This window comes from Nerophis ophidion, linkage group LG08 (genome assembly GCF_033978795.1).
Source record: "Nerophis ophidion isolate RoL-2023_Sa linkage group LG08, RoL_Noph_v1.0, whole genome shotgun sequence".
NCBI lineage: Eukaryota > Metazoa > Chordata > Actinopteri > Syngnathiformes > Syngnathidae > Nerophis > Nerophis ophidion.
In genome coordinates, this window is record NC_084618.1 from 13,723,725 (window position 1) to 13,750,828 (window position 27,104).

General features: G+C 37.6%; 2 protein-coding genes across 4 annotated transcripts in view; both read left to right on the forward strand.

Moving 5' to 3' along the window:
* rbm18 (RNA binding motif protein 18) overlaps positions 1-20,644 on the forward strand; it is a 32,457-nt gene extending 11,813 nt beyond the window's left edge. The window contains exons 3-6 of one of the 2 annotated variants that reach the window (XM_061907742.1): positions 3,509-3,635; positions 5,226-5,312; positions 7,888-7,988; positions 15,986-20,644. In XM_061907742.1, coding sequence (XP_061763726.1) covers positions 3,509-3,635; positions 5,226-5,312; positions 7,888-7,988; positions 15,986-16,157 — 487 coding nt within the window. In that variant the 3' untranslated portion in view covers positions 16,158-20,644. The remainder of the gene's footprint in view (positions 1-3,508; positions 3,636-5,225; positions 5,313-7,887; positions 7,989-15,985) is intronic. The other variant, XM_061907743.1, reaches the window with a different exon arrangement.
* Positions 20,645-22,530: 1,886 nt separating this feature from the next.
* lhx6a (LIM homeobox 6a) overlaps positions 22,531-27,104 on the forward strand; it is a 52,706-nt gene continuing 48,132 nt past the window's right edge. Inside the window, exon 1 of one of the 2 annotated variants that reach the window (XM_061907744.1) lies at positions 22,531-22,912. In XM_061907744.1, coding sequence (XP_061763728.1) covers positions 22,847-22,912 — 66 coding nt within the window. In that variant the 5' untranslated portion in view covers positions 22,531-22,846. The remainder of the gene's footprint in view (positions 22,913-27,104) is intronic. The other variant, XM_061907745.1, reaches the window with a different exon arrangement.

The following is a 27,104-nucleotide window of genomic DNA, read 5'->3' on the forward strand; positions in this document are numbered from 1 at the left end:
GTGAGATGACGCTGGCTGCTGCCAGTTCATTATTATGAAAAAAATGACAGAGAGGAAGGCGAGAAACACTTTTTATTTCAACAGACTTTCGCGCCGTCCCTTCCGTCAAAACTCTAAAGGCCGACTGCACATTTCCTATCTTCACAATAAAAGCCCTGCTTCATGCTGCCTGCGCTAACAAAATAAGAGTCTCGGAAAGCTGGCGTGCACAAGTGATGTGCACGCCAGCTTTCTGAGGAATCGCTTGTGCACGTCAGTTTTCCGAGACTCTGTATTTAGTTAGCGCAGGCAGCATGAAGCAGGGCTTTTATTGTGAAGATAGGAAATATGCAGTCGGCCTTTAGAGTTTTGACGGAAGGTACGGCGCGAGAGTCTGTTGAAATAAAAAGTGTTTCTCGCCTTCCTCTCGGTCATTTTTAATAATAATGATCTTGCAGCAGCCAGCGTCATCTCACAAGACCCTCCGGTACCGTGAATGTCATTTAAGGAACGTCTTGGTGAAGATTGATGATCACTAATTTTTAGGTCTATTTTTTTTAAAAGCCTGGCTGGAGATCGACTGACACACCCCCCGCGGTCGACTGGTAGCTCGCGATCGACGTAATGGGCACCCCTGTTCTATAGGATTTACATCATTGATGGTCACTTCCCAACTTTGTCTTAAGCCAATTTTTGTGTTTTTTGAAGTATGCTTTGTCCTGCTGGAAGACCCATGACCTCTGGCGGAGACCCAGCTTTCTGCCACTGGGCCCTACATTATGCCCCGAAATAGTCCTCAGGTTTCACGATGCCATGCAAATAGTCAAGGCAAAACATCAGTGAACCTCCACCATGTTTGATTGTAGGGATGGTGTTCTTTTCTTATAAGGCCTCGTTTTGCTTTCTTTAAGCAGTGTGATGGTGTGCTTTACCAGAAAGCTCCACTTTAGTGTACATATACATACAGTGGGGTAAAAAAAAGTATTTAGTCAGCCAGCGATTGTGCAAGTTCTCCCACTTAAAAAGATGACAGAGGTCTGTAATTTTCATCATAGGTACACTTCAACTGTGAGAGACAGAATGTGAAAATCCAGGAATTCACATTGTAGGAATTGTAAAAAATTTATTTGTAAATTATGGTGGAAAATAAGTATTTGGTCAACCATTCAAAGCTCTCACTGATGGAAGGAGGTTTTGGCTGAAAATCTCACCATACATCCTTAACACGGATCAATCGTCCTGTCCCCTTAGCAGAAAAACAGCCCCAAAGCATGATGTTTCCACCCCCATGCTTCACAGTAGGTATGGTGTTCTTGGGATGCAACTCAGTATCCTTCTTCCTCCAAACACGACGAGTTGAGTTTATACCAAAATGGATACATGGATGATACAGCAGAGGATTGGGAGAATGTCATGTGGTCAGATGAAACCAAAATAAAAAATTTTGGTATGAATGGGGCCATGTATCGTGAGATTTGGAGCCAAAACCTCCTTCCATCAGTGAGCGCTTTGAATGGTTGACCAAATACTTATTTTCTACCATAATTTACAAATAAATTCTTTGAAATTCCTACAATGTGAATTCCTGGATTTGTATTTTCACATTCTGTCTCTCACAGTTGAAGTGTACCTGTGATGAAAATTACAGACCTCTGTCATCATTTTAAGTGGGAGAACTTGCACAATCGCTGGCTGACTAAATAGTTGTTTGCCCCACTGTATGTATTTATATGTATATATATTTACACACACACACATGGGATAGTGGCCATGCGCAACCCGAGGGTCCCTGGTTCAAATCCCACCTAGTACCAACTTCGTCACGTCCGTTGTGTCCTGAGCAAGACACTTCACCCTTGTTTCTGATGGGTGCTGGTTGGCGCCTTGCATGGCAGCTCCCTCCATCAGTGTGTGAATGTGTGTGTGAATGGGTAAATGTGGAAGTAGTGTCAAAGCGCTTTGAGTACCTTGAAGGTAGAAAAGCGCTACACAAGTACAACCCATTTATCATTTATTTTATTTATATATATATGTGTGTGTGTGTGTGTGTGTGTGTGTGTGTGTGTGTGTGTGTGTGTGTGTGTGTGTGTGTGTGTGTGTGTGTGTGTGTGTGTGTGTGTGTGTGTGTGTGTGTGTGTGTGTGTGTGTGTGTGTGTGTGTGTGTGTGTGTGTGTATATGTATGTATGTGTGTATATATATGTATGTATGTATATATATATATATATATGTATGTGTGTATATATATATATATATATATATATATATATGTGTGTGTGTGTATGTCTACGATGAGGTGGAGACTTGTCCAGGGTGTACCCCGCCTTCCGCCCGATTGTAGCTGAGATAGGCGCCAGCACCCCCCGCCACCCCAAAAGGGAATAAGCGGTAGAAAATGGATGGATTGATGTGTGTGTATGTATGTGTATATATACATATATAAAGGTATATATATATATATATATATATATATATATATATATATATATATATATATATATATATATATATATATATATATATATATATATATATATGTGTGTGTGTGTATATGTATAAAGGGATATACAGTATAGGTGTAATATGATCAACCTTTTTTTGTTCTTGTCAAAAGTCTATTAGCAGCGCTGTGTACCAACTGTAATCTTTTATTGCTAGACATGGGGAGACCCCAAAATAATATGTACAGTAATTGAGACGTGGCAAACGAACGCTTGAATAATGATCCCAGAAATTAAGATTGAAATAACAACACCAGTGTAAAAACAAGTTGTAATATAACAATCAAACACACGTTACTGCTTAAAGTCGTATGCTCGTTAGCTGCCAGCATTAAACGCCTTCAAATGTTGAAGTTGCACCATGGAATGTGTTTTCTGGAGGTTACGTGCCTTGTGCTACTGAGCGCTTAAAAAATATGGTGATCAGTTCCCTGCAAAGTGCTTGTGAGAATTCATTGAAGTATGGAAAAAAAAAAATTGGTTCTAAAAATGTATTTAATGAAGTATGAGTCATGACACAAGTCCAGCCAAGTAGACCCTCCAAGTCGGCAGGTGACGCAGGTCTCATTGTCCAACCTCTTTTCCCAGAAGACACTTTTCTTTTCCCATGCCGCTCCAGGCCGGTCGCGTATCACACACACACACACACAAACACACACACACACTTATACAGACACACAGAGAGAGCGCACATAGCTCTGGAGTGAGCACATATCTGTGTTGTGTCGCTGGCTGGGATGTTGTTTGTGCAAAGAGCAGCGCTCAGGAGGGGACCCGCAGGCTTCCTTTGTTTTATTCCCTCATTGTCCTGCTACTGTATCCTCATTGCATTGTCTCAATAAAAGATTTACAGTCTCAGGCGTGCCACCGCAGCTGCTAAAAAGGTGTCAGGGTGGAAAGCTGCAGTTGTCATCACTTGACAGAGTAGAGCTGCAGAGCAGAGTTATTTCCCTTTGTTTCAGCACTCCATAAATAAAGATATGTGCACTTGCTTCTGTCTTATTGCTGTGTGTGTGTCCTGTGCTGGCAGGTATCACCTGGTGAAGCTGCTGGAGAAGTTTGGAAATGTCAAGCAGTTTGACTTCCTCTTCCATAAATCTGGGCCGCTGGAGGGGCAGCCACGTGGTTACTGCTTTGTCAACTTCAACACCAGAGAGGTGATTCACACAATCTTTCAAATACATTTTTTTATATACCGTATATTTTACACTATTGTTTTTTTTTTTAACTTTATTTTTATTACCTGTATTTTACCACCCCAATGCGTATATTACGAATATTATTAAAAGTATTATTTATTGCATTATGACACAAGTCAATATTCATTTAGGAATGTTTTATTTTGTTGTATTTATTTAAAATAAATGTGCGTGTGTGTGTGTATATGTGTATATATGTACTGTATATATGTATATGTATATATATATGTACTGTATATACTTATGTATATGTGTGTGTATACATATATATGTATGTGTGTATATATATATATATGTATATGTTGTATATATATATGTATCAATGTGTTTATGTGTGTATATGTATATATATTCGTGAGTATATATGTATATGTATATATATACAGTATGTATATGTATATGTGTGTAAATGGCGTGGCGCAGTGGGAGTGTATGTATATATATATATATATATATATATATATATATATATATATATATATATATATATATATATATATGGGTGTGAATGGGTAAATGTGGAAGTAGTTTCAATATATATATATATATATATATATATATATATATGCTGATTGACTTTGTATGATGTAACCAATCAGATGGTTGTGTGGGCGGGACAATGCTGGGTGCTCAGTCAGAGGCAGAAAGCGGAGCAGCTTGTAAGACTTTAGCTTACAAACTCGTTCGATACACCTCCGGACCGAAACTCCCGTACCGAAACTGCTCAATACAAATACACGTACCGTTACAACCCCTAGTATGTATGTATGCATGTGTTTGTATGTATGTAGGTGAAATAACTGAAACCATGTTTTATATTCTAGTTTTTATAAATAGCCACCCTTTTCTCTCATTACTGCTTTGCACACTCTTGGCATTCTCTGAATACTAACGACACTAGCTTATCACACTACGATAGCACATTACAATATGCGTGAAAACACTCCTACAGACATCCCATAGAAGTAAGAATTCTTTTAGTTGTATTGTAAAACCTAAAAACGTTTCTTGGAGTGATCAAAGAGGAATCTAATGGCTAGAAAACGGAATGGCACTTGTGTCTTCGGATGACATATTTAAACGGAAGGACTTTGCAACACCTGCAGTGAGCAAACTGGTCTGAAAGATGGCGCCACAGCACAATCAATTGCTTGTTTGTTATGGCATTACGGCCGTCAGCGAAGAAGAATCCATAAACAAGCTGCACGGTTTTATAGGCCGCAGGGTACAAAGCATAGGGGGAAAAAGTAACGGCTTATTGACCGACATTTTGTTCAATTCCCAGCATTTCAACATGTAAATAACAATGTCACCAGGGTTTTGTGACCAACGCTCTCCCTCTTAGACTTCACGAGCCGGGCGGCCGGTATTTGTTTTGAAAGGAGCCGATCATGATAAGCATCTGGTTTCACAGCCAGTGTCCATCGGCGCGCTGTGAGGACTTATACAGAGGAAGTGTGTGTTTATCTTGGGCACTCACCGGCTCACACACACTCACATTAAAGCACTGAGAACTATTATTATTACTTCTTCCATCTTTGTCCGCAGGAGGCGGAAAGGGCCATCCAGTGCTTGAACGGCAAGCTGGCGCTGTCCAAGAAGCTGGTGGTGCGCTGGGCGCACGCGCAGGTAAGGGTAAGTGTCACACTCTCGCACCCGCACCACACTCCTGTTGCCGCGGGATGTTTCGCTACCTGCCCCCAGACTCCACTCAGCTGTCAGGCTGAAGGGGATGCTGGAGGCTTCATGTTCCATCTGAGGTACTTGCTTTACAAAGTGGAGCGGTGTCTGGTAACAATAGACTGGCAAATAGAGGAGGGATATCCTGAATGGAGATGAATCACACCCTGCAGTCACACACACACACCATGTTTATTGTAACCATTTACCCAAGCTTTAAATCAACAGTCTGCTTTGAATTTCTATCATTTACTTGCTGAAAAAGAGTTTGACTTAAGCGGTTGAATCCTAACGTGTTCCACCAAAGGATATTCTGGTTATTCACTTGTCTTTCTTTTCAGTGGGAGTGCTAGACTCACTGTTTCCACGACCATTGTTTACTAGTGGTGGCCCCGCCATCAATACATTTCAATTGCCACATTTAGATTTTTTTCACTCATGAACACATTATAATGGGACTGCCTGTGTGCGCTTCATTCAAGCACCTGGTCTGCCGGGGAATAAGAAGACGTCGCAGTCGGGACCTGATTTGCCAATGTTGTTAGGAGTGTGACTATTTGATTCAGAATCAATTCTCGATTCAACACAACTGTCGATTCAAACCGATTATCACCATGCATTGCAGTATTTGGTGTGATAATTGTGATTGGAACGTTTGAAAAGAGGTTACGGGTTAGAAAAGCTGCTTCTGCTTGCATGGTATGACCTAAAAAAAACGATGTTTAAAAAACAACTCAAAGCCTTGTCCAGGCTGTTTACTGACATATGTGAAGTGAAGTGAATTATATTTATGTAGCGCTTTTCTTTAGTGACTCAAAGCGCTTTTACATTTAAAGCAGTGTGGGTGGCACTGGGAGCAGGTGTGTCAATCCAATCCAATCCAATCCACTTTATTTATATAGCACATTTAAACAACAATAACATTTCCAAAGTGCTGCACAGCCATGTTAAAAACAATTGTAAAAAAATAAAAAAAATAAAAAATAAAATATATATATATATATATTATGCTCCACCAATGACTGAATAAAAACAAAAAATAAATAAATATAAAACCAATAAAAACAATATAAAAACAAATATGATTAAAAACTATTTTAAAGGGTAAAATCAATTAAAACATCCATCCATCCATCCATCCATTTTCTACCGCTGATTCCCTTTCGGGGTCGCGGGGGGCGCTGGCGCCTATCTCAGCTACAATCGGGCGGAAGGCACACACACTAGGGCCAATTTAGTGTTGCCAATCAACCTATCCCCAATTAAAACAGTAAAATAGAAATCAAAGTGTATAAAAAACACAGAGAACAGAGGACCACACAACTCACGTAGTGTTAAAAGCCAAAGAATAAAAGTGGGTCTTAAGACGAGACTTAAAACACTCCACTGTGGAAGCAGTTTGAACATGGAGCGGCAGAGTGTTCCAGAGCTTAGGGCCGATCACAGAGAAGACCCCTGTCTCCCCTGGTCTTAAGTCTGGTCTTGGGCACCACGAGCTGGAACTGGCTCTCGGACCTCAGAGCGCGCGCAGGAATGTAAATTTGGATAAGGTCCGAGATATATTGAGGTGCCAGTCCATGTAAAGATTTAAAAACAAACAGCAATGTTTTAAAATCAATTCTAAAATGAACAGGGAGCCAGTGCAAACTCTGAAGAATTGGGGTTATATGCTGGCGTTTCTTGGCCCCTGTTAAAAGTCGTGCTGCCGCGTTCTGGACTAACTGCAACCGGGAGAACATGCCAGCATAAAGTGCATTGCAGTAGTCCAGGCCACTTGAAATAAAAGCATGCACGACTTGTTCAAAAAGGTTAAAAGATAAAAGCGGTTTAACCTTTACTAAAAGACAAAGGTGATAAAAACACGATTTTAAAACGCCATTGACTTGTTTGTCTTGTGTCAACTGTCTTGCCCAAGGACACAACGGCAGTGACTAGGGGATGGAACCTGGAACCCTCAAGTTGCTAGCACGGCCACTCTACCAACCGAGCTATACCGCCACATATACATATGCTATTCATAATTAATGAACTTCTAATGAAAATAAATATCGGTTATCGGCTTCCTTGACTACTAATAATCAGTATCGGTCCTAAAAAAACATCTCTATGGATCTCTCAGTAAAAACATCCAACATTTGAATTATTTTCTTTTGATAATGGCCCTAGTCCTCCGTCACAATGTACATGGCAAACATTCCCTCAGCCATGTTTGTTTCACCCGTCACATGACCGTTATTCTTTCCTTTGATTTCTCCACAGGTGTGGAGAGAATTCAGTGACAGGAAATGGACTCTTATTCTTGCCTCCCTTTCACTTTCTGCATCTTCTTCTGTAGTAATGATGCTAAATGCTAGGCTAGCTCCCTCATTCCCTCACTTTGGACGCAATCTGTTTGAGCCAAGGTTATTCCTTCTTACATCTTTGATGACCTGCTCTCCTTGTCTCCTCCTATCTCCTCTCCGCTTCTGTGTCTCCATCGCTCTTTCTTCACATCCATTTCTTCTCCGGCCATCGTCATCGCCATCTGCAGAGGTTTGAAGGTTTCCGCAACGACAAGACCATGCCTTCCAGCTTGGAGCCGTCGAGCAGCGGGGCGGCGGCGGACGGAGCGCTGGCGACAAACCACCTCAGGTTGTTTAAGAACACATTGCACACACAAACCACCAATTCATTGTTATCAATTCCTATTCATAGAACAGCATTTAAGTTTCAACACGGTATGAAATAGGAACAATTTTTATGCTATGTTTGCATGTTGTAAATAAGTATTTTAATATTGCTTGATATCGATCATTATTGATCATTTTTAAAACCTATGGAAAATAAGGAGCATAACAAAATTATATTTTACTTGAAATGTAGCCTTCCTCTGATTATAATCCCTCACATATCAAGGCAGAAAGGAAATGTCAACACAAGCATGGAAAACAATGTCAACAACATGTTAAAGGCCTACTGAAATGAGATTTTCCTTTTTAAATGGGGGATAGCAGGTCCATTTTTTGGGTCATACTTGATCATTTCGCGATATTGCCATATTTTTGCTGAAAGGACTTAGTAGAGAACATCGACGATAAAGTTCGCCACTTTTGGTGCTGATAAAAAAGCCTTGCCTGTACCGGAAGTAGCAGACGATGTGCGCGTGACGTCACGGGTTGTGGAGCTCCTCACATCCTAACATTGTTTACAATCATAGCCACCAGCAGCGAGAGCAATTCTGACGGAGAAAGTGACGATTTCCCCATTAATTTGAGCGAGAATGAAATATTTATGGATGAGGAAAGTGAGAGTAAAGGACTAGAAAAAAAAAAGGCGAGGTCAGTGGGAGCAATTCAGATGTTATTAGACACATTTACTAGGATAATTCTGGGAAATCCCTTATCTGCTTATTGTGTCACTAGTGTTTTAGTGAGATTATATGGTACCTGAAAGTCGGAAGGGTGTGGCCACGGGTGTGGTGACCGCCAGTTTCTCCAGTGGGAGGAGGCAAGAGAGTCCGACGCAAGCTCCGCTCTTGTCTACGGTAAGAGCCGACTTATTACCACAATTTTCTCACCGAAACCTGCCGCTTGACTGCTCTGTTCCATAGTAAAGCTTCACCTTTGAAAATGTAAACAAGGGAACACCGGCTGTGTTTGTGTGGCTAAAGGCAGCTGCAATACACCGCTTCCCACCTACATCTTTCTTCTTTGACTTCTCCATTATTAATTGAACAAATTGCAAAAGATTCAGCAACACAGATGTCCAGAATACTGTGTAATTATGCGATTAAAGCAGACTACTTATAACTTGGATTGGCTGGGAAAAAAATGTCCGCTACAACCCAAGACGTCACGCGCACGCGTCATCATACCAACGTTTTCAACAGGATATTTCGCACGAAATTTAAAATTGCAATTTAGTAAACTAAAAAGGCCACATTGGCATGTGTTGCAATGTTAATATTTCATCATTGATGTATAAACTATCAGACTGCGTGGTCGCTAGTAGTGGCTTTCAGTAGGCCTTTAAAATCACATTAAACACTTAATAATGAGCTCTTAAAATGAAGGAATATGGAAGAAATTAGTCATAAAGTGTAAAAAAGTAGTGCAAAGTGTGAAAATATAAACATAGAGAAACATGAAGAACTATGTTCTGCAGGTTTCGTGCTAAGAAATAACGTTTGTGTAACATGAATTTGCCCTGTCATTCTTATTATTTACATTTTAGGATTATATTGGCCGATATTGATAATTATTGATATTTGTATGACGTGGCAAATAAGGAGCAGGAGAAAAATATATTTTATTTGAAATGTAACCTTCCTCTGATTATAATAACCCCTCAACTATCAAGGCCGAGAGGAAATGTCAACACAAGCATGGAAAACAAACAATGTCAACAACATGTTAAAATCACATTGAACACTTAACAATAAGATCTTAAAATGAAGGAATGTGTAACAAATGTTTCGTAAAGTGTAAGAAAATAGCGCAAAGTGTCAAAATGTAAACATGAGAAGAACTATTTTCTGCAGGTTTAGTTTTAAGAAATAATGTCTGTGTAACATGAGTTTGCCCTGTCTTTCTTATTCAACTATGTTTTGTTATGCAGTAATTATTTACATTTTAGGATCATATCGGTCGATATTGATATTTGTAAGACTTATGGACAATAAGGAGCAGGAGAAAAATAAAATATATTTTATTTTAATTGTAACCTTCCTCTTATTTACAATCCTTCAGCTGTCAATGCAGAAAGGAAACGTCAACACAAGCATGGAAAACACGCACACAAATATAGTAAAATCACATTGAACACTTAACAATACAATGTTAAAATGAAGGTGCGAAAATAAGAAGTATGTAAGAAATGTTAAATAAAGTGACAGAAAATAGTGCAAAGTGTAAAAATGTAAACATTGATATATAAACTATCAGACTGCGTGGTCGCTAGTAGTGGCTTTCAGTAGGCCTTTAAAATCACATTAAACACTTGATAATGAGCTCTTAAAATGAAGGAATATGGAAGAAATGAGTCATAAAGTGTAAAAAAGTAGTGCAAAGTGTGAAAATATAAACATAGAGAAACATGAAGAACTATTTTCTGCAGGTTTAGTGCTCAGAAATAACGTCTGTGTAACATGAATTTGCCCTGTCATTCTCATTCAATATGGAAATGGATTTTTGTTATGCAGTAATTATTTACATACGATACGAATATGTTTTGTGAGCAACAAGTATGTGCTCCAATTACTACATCATAAAAAATAAGGGTTGTAGAATTGATTGAAAAGTCAAGACAGCCATGACATCATGTTCTTTACAAGTCTGTGTACACTTTTGACCACCACTGTGTGTGTGTGTGTGTGTGTGTGTGTGTGTGTGTGTGTGTGTGTGTGTGTGTGTGTGTGTGTGTGTGTGTGTGTCTGTGTGTGTGCGTGCGTGCGTGCGTGCGTGCGTGCGTGCGTGCGTGCGTGCGTGCGTGCGTGCGTGCGTGCGTGCGTGCGTGTTTAATCGATTTTTAGAAATTAGGGATGTAGTTAGAGCAAGGATGAATTGGAATTCAATCAATCAATCAATCAATCAATGTTTACTTATATACTTATATATGGTACAATACTTATGTATTGTACCATATGTCCCGGCAAGAAATCTGCGTTCAAAGGACTCCGGCTTATTAGTGATTCCCAAAGCCCAAAAAAAGTCTGCGGGCTATAGAGCGTTTTCCGTTCGGGCTCCAGTACTCTGGAATGCCCTCCCGGTAACAGTTCGAGATGCCACCTCAGTAGAAGCATTTAAGTCTCACCTTAAAACTCATTTGTATACTCTAGCCTTTAAATAGACTCCCTTTTTAGACCAGTTGATCTGCCGTTTCTTTTCTTTTTCTTCTATGTCCCACTCTCCCTTGTGGAGGGGGTCCGGTCCGATCCGGTGATCATGTACTGCTTGCCTGTGTATCGGCTGGGCACATCTCTGCGCTGCTGATCCGCCTCCGCTTGGGATGGTTTCCTGCTGGCTCCGCTGTGAACGGGACTCTCGCTGCTGTGTTGGATCCGCTTTGGACAGGACTCTCGCGACTGTGTTGGATCCATTATGGATTGAACTTTCACAGTATCATGTTAGACCCGCTCGACATCCATTGCTTTCCTCCTCTCCAAGATTCTCATAGTCATCATTGTCACCGACGTCCCACTGGGTGTGAGTTTTCCTTGCCCTTATGTGGGCCTACCGAGGATGTCGTAGTGGTTTGTGCAGCCCTTTGAGACACTAGTGATTTAGGGCTATATAAGTAAACATTGATTGATTGATTGATTGATTATATAGCCCTAAATCACTAGTGTCTCAAAGGGCTGCACAAACCACTACGACATCCTCGGTAGGCCCACATAAGGGCAAGGAAAACTCACACCCAGTGGGACATCGGTGACAATAATGACCCAGTGGGACGTCGGTGACAATGATGACTATGAGAACCTTGGAGAGGAGGAAAGCAATGGATGTCGAGCGGGTCTAACATGATACTGTGAAAGTTCAATCCATAATGGATCCAACACAGTCGCGAGAGTCCAGTCCAAAGCGGATCCAACACAGCTGCGAGAGTCCCGTTCACAGCGGAGCCAGCAGGAAACCATCCCAAGCGGAGGCGGATCAGCAGCGCAGAGATGTCCCCAGCCGATACACGGGCAAGCAGTACATGGCCACCGGATCGGACCGGACCCCCTCCACAAAGGAGAGTGGGACATAGAAGAAAAAGAAAAGAAACGGCAGATCAACTGGTCTAAAAAGGGAGTCTATTTAAAGGCTAGAGTATACAAATGAGTTTTAAGGTGAGACTTAAATACTTCTACTGAGGTGGCATCTCAAACTTTTACCGGGAGGGCATTCCAGAGTACTGGAGCCCGAAATGAAAACGCTCTATAGCCCGCAGACTTTTTTTGGGCTTTGGGAATCACTAATAAGCCGGAGTCCTTTGAACGCAGATTTCTTGCCGGGACATATGGTACAATACAATCGGCAAGATAGGATGGAGCTAGACCGTGTAGTATTTTATACGTAATTGCTGTGTTGGGATACTAGTCAATTTTTTACGCACACCTAATATTTAGCTTTTATTTTTCAGTACAACCTGTAAGACGCCTAAATAAATAGTCCATGTGGTTGCTCTCTAATTGATCTTCCACTTGCTTATTGGAATATCTCGAAGAAGAAAGAAGTGATTAAGTGGCGGTGCTGGCGTACTGCCGTGCATTGTCGCCTCTTTTTTCTGATATGCACTTTTATGTAGCGTGCAGTCATCTTGACAAGATGACTTTATTTGCATGCGGGCAGCAGTGTGCAAAGTGGGAGCTCTCACAGACGGTGTGCCGGCGTCAAGGGCTCTCCTCGGGGGAGGAAGAAGGCCGTCGCGCGCACTTGGACTCTAGTGTCTCCTCCCAAATGGCTCCCTTCCCCAGGAAATAAAAACACTCCCTTCAGCGCCAAGACATCATCTGGCTGCTCTCTCACCTGCATCACCCTCCAGCATGCACACCTCCATTTATACATACTTATCTTCTTCAGCCATGTCCCCCTTCTCTATGTCTCTCTCTCTCTCTCTCTCTCTCTCTACCCCTCCTCCATCTCTCACCCGTGTCCCCCTCCAGTGTGCACACCTCCATTTATATATACAAACTCTCTTCCCATATAAGTTGGGAAATGGTGTTAGATGTAAATATAAACGGAATACAATGATTTGCAAATCATTTTCAACCCATAATCACTTGAATATGCTACAAAGACAACATATTTGATGTTCAAACTCATAAACATTTTTTTTTGTGTGCAAATAATCATTAACTTTAGAATTTGATGCCAGCAACACGGTACAAAGAAGTTGGGAAAGGTGGCAATAAATACTGATAAAGTTGAGGAATGCTCATCAAACACTTATTAGGAACACCCCACAGGTCCATCCATCCATCCATCATTTTCCGCTTATCCGAGGTCGGGTCGCGGGGGCAGCAGCCTAAGCAGGGAAGCCCAGACTTCCCTATCTCCAGCCACTTCGTCTAGCTCTTCCCGGGGGATCCCGAGGCGTTCCCAGGCCAGCCGGGAGACATAGTCTTCCCAACGTGTCCTGGGTCTTCCCCGTGGCCTCCTACCAGCTGGACGTGCCCTAAACACATCCCTAGGGAGGCGTTCAGGTGGCATCCTGACCAGATGCCCGAACCACCTCATCTGGCTCCTCTCGATGTGGAGGAGCAGCGGCTTTACTTTGAGTTCCTCCCGGATGGCAGAGCTTCTCACCCTATCTCTAAAGGAGAGCCCCGCCACCCGGAGGAGGAAACTCATTTCGGCCGCTTGTACCCGTGGTCTTATCCTTTCGGTACAAGTACCTAGGAGTCTTGTTCACGAGTGGGGGAAGAGTGGATCGTGAGATCGACAGGCGGATCGGTGCGGCGTCTTCAGTAATGCGGACGTTGTATCGATCCGTTGTGGTGAAGAAGGAGCTGAGCCGGAAGGCAAAGCTCTCAATTTACCGGTCGATCTACGTTCCCATCCTCACCTATGGTCATGTGCAGGCTAATTGGGAACAGGTGGGTGCCATGATTGGGTATAAAAACAGCTTCCATGAAATGCTCAGTCTTTCACAAGAAAGGATGGGGCGAGGTACACCCCTTTGTCCACAACTGCGTGCGCAAATAGTCTAACACTTTAAGAACAACGTTTCTCAAAATGCAATTGAAAGAAATTTAAGGGATTTCAACATCTACGCTCCATAATATCATCAAAAGCTTCAGAGAATCTGGAGAAATCACTCCACGTAAGCGGCATGGCCGGAAACCAACATTGAATGACCGTGACCTTCCATCCATCAAAAACCCGCATCAATCTATAAAGGAAATCACCACATGGGCTCAGGAACACTTCAGAATTTACAGTCACGAAATACAGTTGGTCACTACATCTGTAAGTGCAAGTTAAAGCTCTACTATGCAAAGCGAAAGCCATTTATCAACAACATCCAGAAACGCTGCCGGCTTCTCTGGCCCGAGATCATCCAAGATGGACTGATGCAAAGTGGAAAAGTGTTCTGTGGTCTGACGAGTCCACATTTCAAATTGTTTTTGGAAATATTTGACATTGTGTCATCCGAACCAAAGGGAAAGCGAACCATCCAGACTGTTATCGATGCAAAGTTGAAAAGCCAGCATCTGTGATGGTATGGGGGTGCATTAGTGCCCAAGGCATGGATAACTTACACATCTATAAAGGCACCATTAATGCTGAAAGGTACATACAGGTTTTGGAACAACATATGCTGACATCTAAGCACCGTCTTTTTCATGGACGCCCCTGCTTATTTCAGCAAGACAATGCCAAGCCACATTCAGCACATGTTACAACACCGTGGCTTGGTAAAAAAAAGAGTGCGGGTATTTTCCTGGCCCGCCTGCAGTCCAGACCTGTCTCCCATGGAAAATGTGTGGCGCATTATGAAGCGTAAAATACGACAGTTGAACGACTGAAGCTCTACATAAAACAAGAATGGGAAAGAATTCCACTTTCAATGCTTCAATCAATCAATCAATGTTTATTTATATAGCCCCAAATCACAAATGTCTCAAAGGACTGCACAAATCATCACGACTACAACATCCTCGGAAGAACCCACAAAAGGGCAAGGAAAACTCACACCCAGTGGGCAGGGAGAATTCACATCCAGTGGGACGCCAGTGACAATGCTGACTATGAGAAACCTTGGAGAGGACCTCAGATGTGGGCAACCCCCCCCCCCCCCCCTCTCCCCCCCTCTAGGGGACCAAAAGCAATGGATGTCGAGCGGGTCTAACATGATACTGTGAAAGTTCAATCCATAGTGACTCCAACACAGCCGCGAGAGTTCAGTTCAAGCGGATCCAAGACAGCAGCGAGAGTCCCGTCCACAGGAGACCATCTCAAGCGGAGGCGGATCAGCAGCGTAGAGATTTCCCCAACCGATACAGGCGAGCGGTCCATCCTGGGTCCCGACTCTGGACAGCCAGTACTTCATCCATGGTCATCGGACCGGACCCCCTCCACAAGGGAGGGGGGGACATAGGAGAAAGAAAAGAAGCGGCAGATCAACTGGTCTAAAAAGGAGGTCTATTTAAAGGCTAGAGTATACAGATGAGTTTTAAGGTGAGACTTAAATGTCTCACCTTCAACAATTAGTTTCCTCAGTTCCCAAACGTTTATTGAGTGTTGTTCAAAGAAAAGGTGATGTAACACAGTGGTGAACATGCCCTTTCCCAACTACTTTGGCACGTGTTGCAGCCATGAAATTCAAAGTTAATTATTATTTATTTTAGTTTATGAGTTTGAACATCAAATATGTTGTCTTTGTCGCATATTCAACTGAATATGGGTTGAAAAGGATTTGCAAATAATTTATATTCCGTTTATATTTACATCGAACACAATTTCCCAACTCCTACGGAAACGGGGTTTTTACTTATCTTCTTGTCCCCCTTTCCTCTCTCTCTTTCTTTCTCTCTCCGTCACCTGCGTCCCCCTCCAGCGTGCACACCTCCATTTGCACATACTTATCTGCTTGCCCTGCCTCCCTCATTTCCACATACTTACAGTATCTTCTCCAACTATGTCCCTCCCTCCCCGGTGAAGTACGAGCGCTAAGATCCGCGCCATCGAGGCCAAGCTGCAGATGATGGAGGAGAATCCGGATGATGATCTATCAGGACCGTCTGCCTACGTCTACAACAAGCCTCCCGAGAGGAAGCGCTGGGAGCCCTACTCTAAATCTCACAGCAGACCCTTTCGCAGGTTCAGGAGATGACCCCACCCCGCCCGCCAAATACTGGCTTTTATTGAGAGACTTTTTGGCCAGCTTGTATGTGAGAGTGTTTACAGCTGGGGCTGTTTGCAGACATGCTAGGGGGCGCTATCACCGCACGTAAACTAGGCGAGGGATGTTGTTGGTCCCCAAGCTTCTACTTCTCAGGCACCCACCCACCCAGTCCTATGCCAAGTCCGAGGGTGTCCGCAGTGCGTCAACCGCCTGCACTCGCCCGTCACTTCAGCAGCACTGAGAGCAAACTACCTCTGGGCCAAGGGGGTGTCCAAAGTGCAGGCCTGCGGCTTATTTTGTATTGGCCCCCGACAGATCGTAAAAATAAAAGTCATTTATTGTTATTGAGATATGTTTTCGGTATAGTGCTGTCAATTCATTTTCAAAATCAAATGAATCAAACTTCATTTTTTTATTTGTTTTATGTTTGTACATGTTCTGTCCTGCCACTCAAGCAAATCGTACTTTTGATAAAAATGTATTCATTATTATTGAGATACGTTATGGAGTGGCGACTTGTCCAGGGTTTACCCCGCCTTCCGCCTGACTGTAGCTGAGATAGGCGCCAGCAACCCCAAGAGGGAATAAGCGGTAGAATATGGATGGATATACAAATTGCTGTCAATTCTTTTTTTAATCGGATCAATCACACTTTATTTATTTTTTTCTTATAACATGTTTTGTCCAGCCACTCAGGCAAATCATATTGTCGATAAAATGCTTTTATTAGTATTATTCAGATATGTTATACGTATCGCTACCCCATAAGGGACAAACGGTAGATAATGGATGGATACGTATTGCGGTCAATTATTTTTTCAAATCAGATTAATCACACTTCTAATTATTAGTATTAATATTATTTTTTATAACATGTTTTGTCCAGCCACTCAGGCAAATCATATTGTCGATAAAATGCTTTTATTAGTATTATTAAGATATGTTATACGTATCGCTACCCCATAAGGGACAAGCGGTAGGTAATGGATGGATGGATACGTATTGCGGTCAATTATTTTTTTCAAATCAGATTAATCACACTTCTAATTATTAGTATTAATATTATTTTTTATAACATGTCCTGTCCTGCCACTCAGGCAAATCATATTGTCGATAAAATGCTTTTGTTAGTATTATTAAGATATGTTATACGTATCGCTACCCCATAAGGGACAAGCGGTAGATAATGGATGGATACGTATTGCGGTCAATTATTTTTTCAAATCAGATTAATCACACTTCTAATTATTAGTATTAATATTATTTTTTATAACATGTCCTGTCCTGCCACTCAGGCAAATCATATTGTTGATAAAATGCATTTATTATTATTGAAATATGTTACACGTAATGCTTTGAAAAAAAAAAAAATCTGATTAATCACATTTTATTTTATTTTATTTTTGTACATGTCCTATCCAACCACTTAGACAAATCATATTCTTGATAAAATTCATTTATTACTATATGTTGTACGTATTGCTGTCAACAATTTAAAAAAAAAATCAGATTAATCACTCTTAAAACGTTTTTTTTTTGTATTTTTTTTTTATATATATATGTCTTGTCCAGCCACTCAGGCAAATCATATTGTTGATAAAATGCATGTATTGTTATTGCGATATATTTACACAGAGTGCTTAAAAAAAAAAAAAAAGATCTGATTAATCACACTTTTGATTTTATTCCGTTTTATTTTATTTTTTTAACATGTCCTCTCCAGCCACTTAGGCAAATCATTTACTTTACCAAAGAGAAGTCTGGGGTATTTCTCTCGTCGCTCTACACTTTTGAATTTGGATTAATCACGATGAATCACAAGAATTGCTAGTAGTCGATCCGTTTTTAAATAACTTATGCATTTCAAATTATTTGGAGGGAAAAAAAGACTCAAATTAAATGGTGTTAGAATAGATTAAAAAGGTAAACGAGTAAAATAAATGATAGTAATCTGCATATCCCTTTGATTAATGCAATATTTGTTTGGGATTAATTGCATGAGTTAACTTTGTGACGGTCCTGGTTATTAAATTACACCAGTTCTTCTCAAATATTTGCTATACTTGATAGTTTAATAACTTAATAGTTATTATAAATAGTGTAGTTTGTCTATAAAATGGTAAGTAAACCTCTGCATAACATTGTAATCTTATTAGCATTAAAGGAAACAACACAGCGGTCTTTCCTCATGGTTACAGTGAAGCCAGTTTAGCATATATTGACACACAATTATACTTTTTAAATCAGATTAATTGCAATTGAATTTGGATTAATCATGATTAATCGCAACTATTGCTAGTAGTCGCTCGCTTGCCTGATTTTAATCAACCTAAACAATAAAAATCTTCTATAAAACACCCTAGTAATTGGACACAAATTATATGTTATTGTTAGACTCGATTAAAAGGTAAACAAGACAAATAAATGATTAATCTGCATATACCTGTGATTATTGCATTATACGTGCTTAATTGCGTAAATTAACTTGATATTTTTGACAGCCCAAGTAGTATGGTAATAATTCCCAACACAAAGCTAACGTGGATATTTTGTTCAGATTTATTGGTGTATGTTGACATACAATTAGATTTTTTAACTCAGATTAATCACACTTTTGAATTGGGATTAATCATGATTAATCACAAGTATTGCTAGTAGTCGCTCACTTTCCTGATTTTAATCAACTTAAACCATTGGAATCATTTATCAAAGACCCTAGTATTTTGACACAAAAAATGTTTTATTGTTAAAAGAAATTAAAAGGTAAACAAGCCAAATAAATGATTAATCTGCATAGACCTGTGATTATTGCAATATACGTGCTTAATTGCATAAATTAACTTGATATTTTTGACAGCCCAAGTAGTATGGTAATAATTCTGAACAAAAAACTAACGTGGATATTTTGTTTGGATCTATTGGTGTATATTGACATAGAATTAGATTTTTTAACTCAGATTAATCACACTTTTGAATTGGGATTAATCATGATTAATCACAAGTATTGCTAGTAGTCGCTCACTTTCCTGATTTTAATCAACTTAAACCATTTGAATCATTTATCAAAGACCCTAATATTTTGACACAAAAAAAATGTTATTGTTAAAAGAGATTAAAAGGTAAACAAGCAAAATTAATGATTAATCTGCATATACCTGTGATTATTGCAATATACGTGCTTAATTGCATAAGTTAACTTGATATTTTTGACAGCCCAAGTAGTATGATAATAATTCCGAACACAAAGCTAACGTGGATATTTTGTTCAGATCTATTGGTGTATGTTGACATATAATTAGATTTTTTTAACTCAGATTAATCACACTTTTGAATTGGGATTAATCATGATTAATCACAAGTATTGCTAGTAGTCGTTCACTTTCCTGATTTTAATCCATTTAAACCATTTGAATTATTTATAGAAGACCCTAGTATTTTGACAAAAATTCAATGTTATTGTTAAAAGAGATTAAAGGGTGAACAAGCAAAATAAATAATTAATCTGCATACACCTGTGATTATTGCAATATATGTGATTAATTACGTAAGTTAACTTGATGTTTTGACAGCCCAAGTAATACAAAAACTAATTTGCCGTGTCAGTTCAAACACAAAGCTAACGTGGATGTTTTGTTCAGCTAGCTTAGCACATATTGACATAAACGGCTTTCCTTTTCGCATCTTTAACGCACAAAGTGTATCAAAGCGACTCCCCCGCATCTTTCTTTATTTTATCAGCGTTGGCCTCGCTGCTGGTAAAACGTTTGGACACCCCTGCTCTGGGTAACTTTGCAATTTTCCACTGACTCCAAACAACGCTCTAATGTAAGTAAAGTAAGGCTCCACTTTTCCGAAAATGCGCTAGCTTGATGCTAATTTACATTGGCTATGCTATTGACATAGCATTAGTGATGTCACATTCAAATTAGTCAGTGAAAACTGCAGCGCAGAGCAGATGCACGTTGCAATCGAACTGTGTCATAAGTACAATACTTACAGTATTGACACATTTTAGGGCGCAACAACAACAAAAAAGTTGCAACTGTAAATGCATCTTAATGTCATACTCCTCACATTTTCGGTGAGCAGTCGTACTGATTGGTTCAGAATATATGTTCAGTTTTGCAAATATTGTGTGCTTTAAAAAAAAATTTACATTTTTGAACAATTTATTTCCCATGTTTCGTGCAAAACATGCATCAAATGAAATTGAAGTGGGATTAAAATGCGTTATGCTCTTCTTAGCCTGAATGCCATTCCCTGTTGGACATAATGAGTTATTGTCACGTAACACACGTTTAGCGTGTGTGTTACTGTGAGCACGCTGCAAACAGCCCCTCCCATGAGTGTTGATTGTATTTATTATTTGTCATGTGCAGTATTCACAACATATCTTTCTAGGGATGCTTGTCATGTTTTCAGAGGTTTCACAATTGTTTTTTCAATTAAACCTCAGTTCATCTCTTATCAGAAAACTGAATGCTGCTTTATATTCCAACTTGTGTCATTAAGCATATACTGTATATATATATATATATATATATATATATATATATATATATATACAGTATATATATACACATAAATATGTATATGTATGTATATATATATGTATGTATGTATATATATATATATGTATCTATATATGTGTACATATATACATACATATATACGCATATATATATTTATATATATACATATATATGTATGTGTATATGTGTGTATATGTATACATGAATGTGTGTGTATATATATATGTGTATATATGAATATATATATATATATATATACCGATTGTAGCTGAGATAGGCGCCAGCGCCCCCCGTGACCCCAAAAGGGAATAAGCGGTAGAAAATGGATGGATATATATATATATATTATACATACATATGTAAATATATATGTGTGTGTGTATATATATGAATGTTTATGTATATATGTATGTATTTATGTATATATGTATGTGTATATATATATATGTATCTATATATGCATGTGTATATGTGTGTATATGTATATATGAATGTGTGTATATATATATGAATATATATATATATATACATATGTAAATATATGTGTGTATATATATATGAATGTTTATGTATATATATGTATGTATTTATGTATGTATGTGTGTATATATATATATGTATATATATATACATATATATATGTATATATGCATGTGTATATGTATATTGAATGTGTGTGTATATATGTGTATATATGAATATATATACATATGTAAATATGTGTGTGTATATATGTGATGTTTATGTATATATATATATATATATATTTATATATATATATATATGTATGTATGTATATATGCATGTGTATATGTGTGTATATGTATATATGAATGTGTGTATATATGAATATATATACATATGTAAATATATGTGTGTATATATATGAATGTTTATGTATATATATATGTATGTATATATGTGTCTGTATATATATATATATACAGACACATACATACACATATATATGTGTGTGTGTTTGTATATAGTATATATATATATATATATATATGTACATATATATATATATATATATATATATATATATATATATATACACACACATATATACACACATATATGTGTGTGTGTGTATTACTATTATTGCAGCAGTATAATAATACAAAGCAGGTTATCAAATATGTCTGAAGCATGTTTTTAAAAAATCCTTACACTGTTAATCTTTCCGTTTTGTGACTTTCATTTCAATAATCGTTTCACTGGAATTAGTGCGTGGTAATAATCTAATTACATCATCCCAAATCATTACCCACCAAATCCTACCTCTTTGCAAAAACATGGCATTTTATTATTATTATTCATTTTAATTGTGTAAGAATGATGTGCTTTGGATGATTGCACAATTTAAAGGAATGTGTGTCGTGAAGGAATTTAATTAATTTATTATTAAAACATTCGGCATTTGCAGTGTCAACTTTCATAACTGTTTTTTTTGTTTTGTTTTGTTTTGTTTTACCCCCTTAAAAAACGAGTTGTTTATTTATTGTTTTCTCGGTCAACATGTTTAATTGTTGCTTTTTTTCCCCCCGGCCGAATGACGCGGGAGCAAGGCGGTTTAGTCCGGGAAATGTCTGCAATGTTGGCGGCCACCTCAGCTGCAAATATCCGCTGGCAAAAGTCAAAAATGCTCTTTTTCTGGCCGGCTCTTTGTTTTGCTGCAAGCCTGCAGCAGAAGAAAGGCCGTTTGCAAACCTTCCTCTTTTGCGGCTTTTTCAGTCGCATGCCTCCTCCCTTCCTTCCCTCCTTTCCTCCTTGCCTTCCTTCCCTCCTTCCCTCCTCCCTCTCTCCTGCGCTGGAGGGAGAGAAGACTTGTACTCCCTGCAGACAAGAAGTCCATCCCAGCAGGAGAAGGAGAAGGAGGAGGAGAGTCTGCATGTTAGGTGCTTCTCTCTTCAAAGTGCACCACGGAACCATCGAGAAGGACGCGGAGAGAGGAGACGAGAAGGCGGGGAGAGGAGCACTCCAAGGCCGGGGAAGGATCTACCATAAAAAAAAAAAAAAAAGTTGCAAGACCTCCATGCGAACGGCGGATAACCCGAGCTCCGCTGGCCGGCCGTCGACGACTTCACCCCGGCTTGAGTGCTGCCGCTGACTCGGGCGGAGGCTCCGGAGGCTGCGTGCTTGATGTACTGGAAAAATGAAGTTCTGTCCCCTCTGTCAGAGGGCAACACTGTTCCCACCACCAAGCAGGTACAGCAACACCACATCCAACATCTTTACATTACACTTCTCCACAACACTCTCCTTTTTTCATTCTTCTTTTCTTATTATATCTTCCATTTTTCTGTTCACCTTTACACAACATTGTTCTTCTTTAATATACATTGCTCTTTATTCACTTTTAAACATTTTTCTTTTTTTAAATTATATCTTCAATGTTTCTCTTCACTTCTACAAAGCATGCGCATTGTTCATTTTTAATTATATTTTCAAAATTTTTGCACTTTTACACAAGATGCACAATTATTTTTGTTATTTAAAAAAAATGTCTATCTCAATTTTCTGTACACTTTTACACATGCACATTGTAGTAAGAATACATTATGTATTCTTATTTAAAAAGAAATATATATAATTATTTTTTTCTGCACACTTTTACAAAACATCCACAATTATTGTATTTGTTCTTACTTTTTAACATGTTTCCCTGAAATGTTTCCGTGCCTTTTACACATGCACATTTTCTTCTGCACACTTTTTGGGTGTAAATTCTCCTCACTTTTTAAAATGTATATATCTTACATTTTTTTGTACACTAAATGCACATTCTACACAGTATTTGTATTCCTTTCATTGGAAAAGAAATACAAATTGTACATTTTTCTGCAGACTTGTACACATTATGCACATACTCAATTTTTTTTTGCACATAGTTGTTTGTGTATATATTTTGTTCTTTTTTTTTTTACATATCTTGGGTTTTTCTGCACACTTTTACAAAACATGCACGATTATTGTATTTTTTCTTACTTTTTAACATGTTTCCCTGAAATGTTTCCGTGCCTTTTACACATGCACATTTTCTTCTGCACACTTTTTAAAATGTATATATATCTTACATTTTTTGTACACAAAATGCACATTGTCACATTCTCTGCTCATTGTTCTTCTACACAATATTTGTATTCCTTTCGTTGGAAAAGAAATAGAAAATTGTAAATTTTTCTGCAGACTTGTACACATTATGCACATACTCAATTTTTTTTGCACATAGTTGTTTGTGTATATATTTTGTTCTTTTTTTTTTTTTTTTACATATCTTGGGTTTTTCTGCACACTTTTACAAATCATGCACAATTATTTTATTTGTTCTTACTTTTTAACATGTTTCCCTGAACTGTTTCTGTGCCTTTTACACATGCACATTTTCTTCTGCACAGTTTTTTGGGTGTAAATTCTCCTCACTTTTTAAAATTGATATATCTTACATTTTTTTGTACACTAAATGCACCTTCTACACAATATTTGTATTCCTTTCGTTGGAAAAGAAATACAAATTGTACATTTTCCTGCAGACTTGTACACATTATGCACATACTCAATTTTTTTTTGCACATAGTTGTTTGTGTATATATTTTGTTCTTTTTTTTTTTACATATCCTGGGTTTTTCTGCACACTTTTACAAAACATGCACAATTATTTTATTTGTTCTTACTTTTTAACATGTTTCCCTGAACTGTTTCTGTGCCTTTTACACATGCACATTTTCTTCTGCACAGTTTTTGGGTGTAAATTCTCCTCACTTTTTAAAATGTATACATCTTACATTTTTTGTACACTAAATGCACATTCTACACAATATTTGTATTCCTTTCGTTGGAAAAGAAATACAAATTGTACATTTTTCTGCAGACTTGTACACATTATGCACGTACTCAATTTTTTTTTGCACATAGTTGTTTGTGTATATATTTTGTTCTTTTTTTTTTTAACATATCTTGGGTTTTTCTGCACACTTTTACAAATCATGCACAATTATTTTATTTGTTCTTACTTTTTAACATGTTTCCCTGAAATGTTTCCGTGCCTTTTACACATGCACATTTTCTTCTGCACACTTTTTAAAATGTATATATCTTACATTTTTTTTGTACACAAAATGCACATTGTCACATTCTCTGCTCATTGTTCTTCTACACAATATTTGTATTCCTTTCGTTGGAAAAGAAATAGAAAATTGTACATTTTTCTGCAGACTTGTACACATTATGCACATACTCAATTTTTTTTGCACATAGTTTGTGTATATATTTTGTTCTTTTTTTTTTTTTTTTTTACATATCTTGGGTTTTTCTGCACACTTTTACAAAACATGCACAATTATTTTATTTGTTCTTACTTTTTAACATGTTTCCCTGAAATGTTTCCGTGCCTTTTACACATGCACATTTTCTTCTGCACAGTTTTTTGGTGTAAATTCTCCTCACTTTTTAAAATTTATATATCTTACATTTTTTTTGTACACTAAATGCACATTCTACACAATATTTGTATTCCTTTCGTTGGAAAAGAAATACAAATTGTAAATTTTTCTGCAGACTTGTACACATTTTGCACATACTCAATTTTTTTTGCACATAGTTGTTTGTGTATATATTTATATATATATATTTTTTTACATATCTTGGGTTTTTCTGCACACTTTTACACAAAATGCACAATATCACCCGTTTACATATTGTTTTTTGTGTATATATATATATATATATTTAGTTATTTTATATATATATACACACGCAATGTTACCTCTGCACATTTTTAGTACAGATTTGTATTTATTTCGTTTTTATAAGCTATATTTTAAATGTTTCTGCAGACTTTTACACAATATGCATGGTCACCATTTTTGCACATGGTTTTTGTGTATCTATATTTAGTTACTTTGTTTAAAAATATGTATATATTGGGTTTTTCTGCAGACTATTACACAATATGCACAACGTCACCTCTGCACATATTTGTATTTATTTTGTTTTTGTTAAAGACACATTTTTTCCCTCCACCATTACACAACATGCACATTGTCACCTCCTCTGCACATTTTAGTCCTAGTCGTTTTTTAACACACAGTTAAACTTTTTCTGCACACTTTTGCACAAGGTCATCTTTGCCCATTTATTTTTGATTTTTCAAAAAGATACATTTATGCACACTTACACAATATGTCACCTCCGCACGTAGAGTTAGTATATTTTTATTTACTAGTTAAAAATGTTCCGCACATTGACACCTCCTCTGCACATTTGTAGTACATATCTTTTATTTATTTCGTTTTTTTTTAACATACAGTTAAAATGTTCTGCACATTATTTTTTTTAATTTTTTAAAAGACACATTTTAATGTGTTCTGCACACTTACACAATATGCACATTGTCACCTCTGCACATTTGTAGTATATGTTTATATATTTCGTTCTTTTAAGATACAGTTAAAATTTTCTGCTAAATTTTGCACAATTTCACTGTAGCACAGTTTATTTTTATTTTGAAAAAGATACATTTTAATTCGTTCTGCACACTCACACAGTATGTAGTGTCACCTCTGCACATAGTATATATTTTTATTTACTTAGTTTTTTTTTCAAACATAGACTTAAAAATGTTCTGACATATTTAGTATATATTTTTATTTAATTCGTTTTTTAATGATACATTTAAAATGTATCTATATTTATTTACTTAGTTTTTTTCAAAGATACAGTTAAAAAGGTTATGCTGTAGTTAGTGTATATTTTTATTTACTTAGTTTTTTTTAAAGATAGTTAAAAGTGTTCTGCCATAGTTAGTAAATATTTTTATTTACTTATTTTTTTTAAAGATACAGTTAAAAATGTTCTTCCATATTTAGTAAATATTTTTATTTACTTAATTTTTTTTCAAAAATACAGTTAAAAATGTTCTGCACACTTTTACACATTGTCGTCACCTCCGGACACTTTTTTTTAGTACATATTTTTATTTATTTCGTTTTTTTTAACACACAGTTACGATTTTCTGCATTTATTTTTCATTTTTAAAAGTTACATTTTAATTTGTCCTTCACACTTACACAATATGCACAGTATCACCTCTGCACAGTTAGTATATATTTTGATTTACTTTATTTTTCAAAGATACAGTTGACATAGTTAGTATTTTTTATTTAATTAGTTGTTTTTTTTAAAAGATGCAGTTAAATCTGCACACTTTTACCTAATATGCACATTGTCACCTCTTCTGCACATTTGTAGTACATATTTAATTTTTTTTTTTTTTTTTTTTTTATGCATTTGACATTTTTCTGCACACCTTTACACAACATGAATAGTGCCAACATTTCTGCACACTTGTTCACGGCGTCGCGGGTTTATTGTCGGAGAGAGCGTCACTGGTTGATGATGA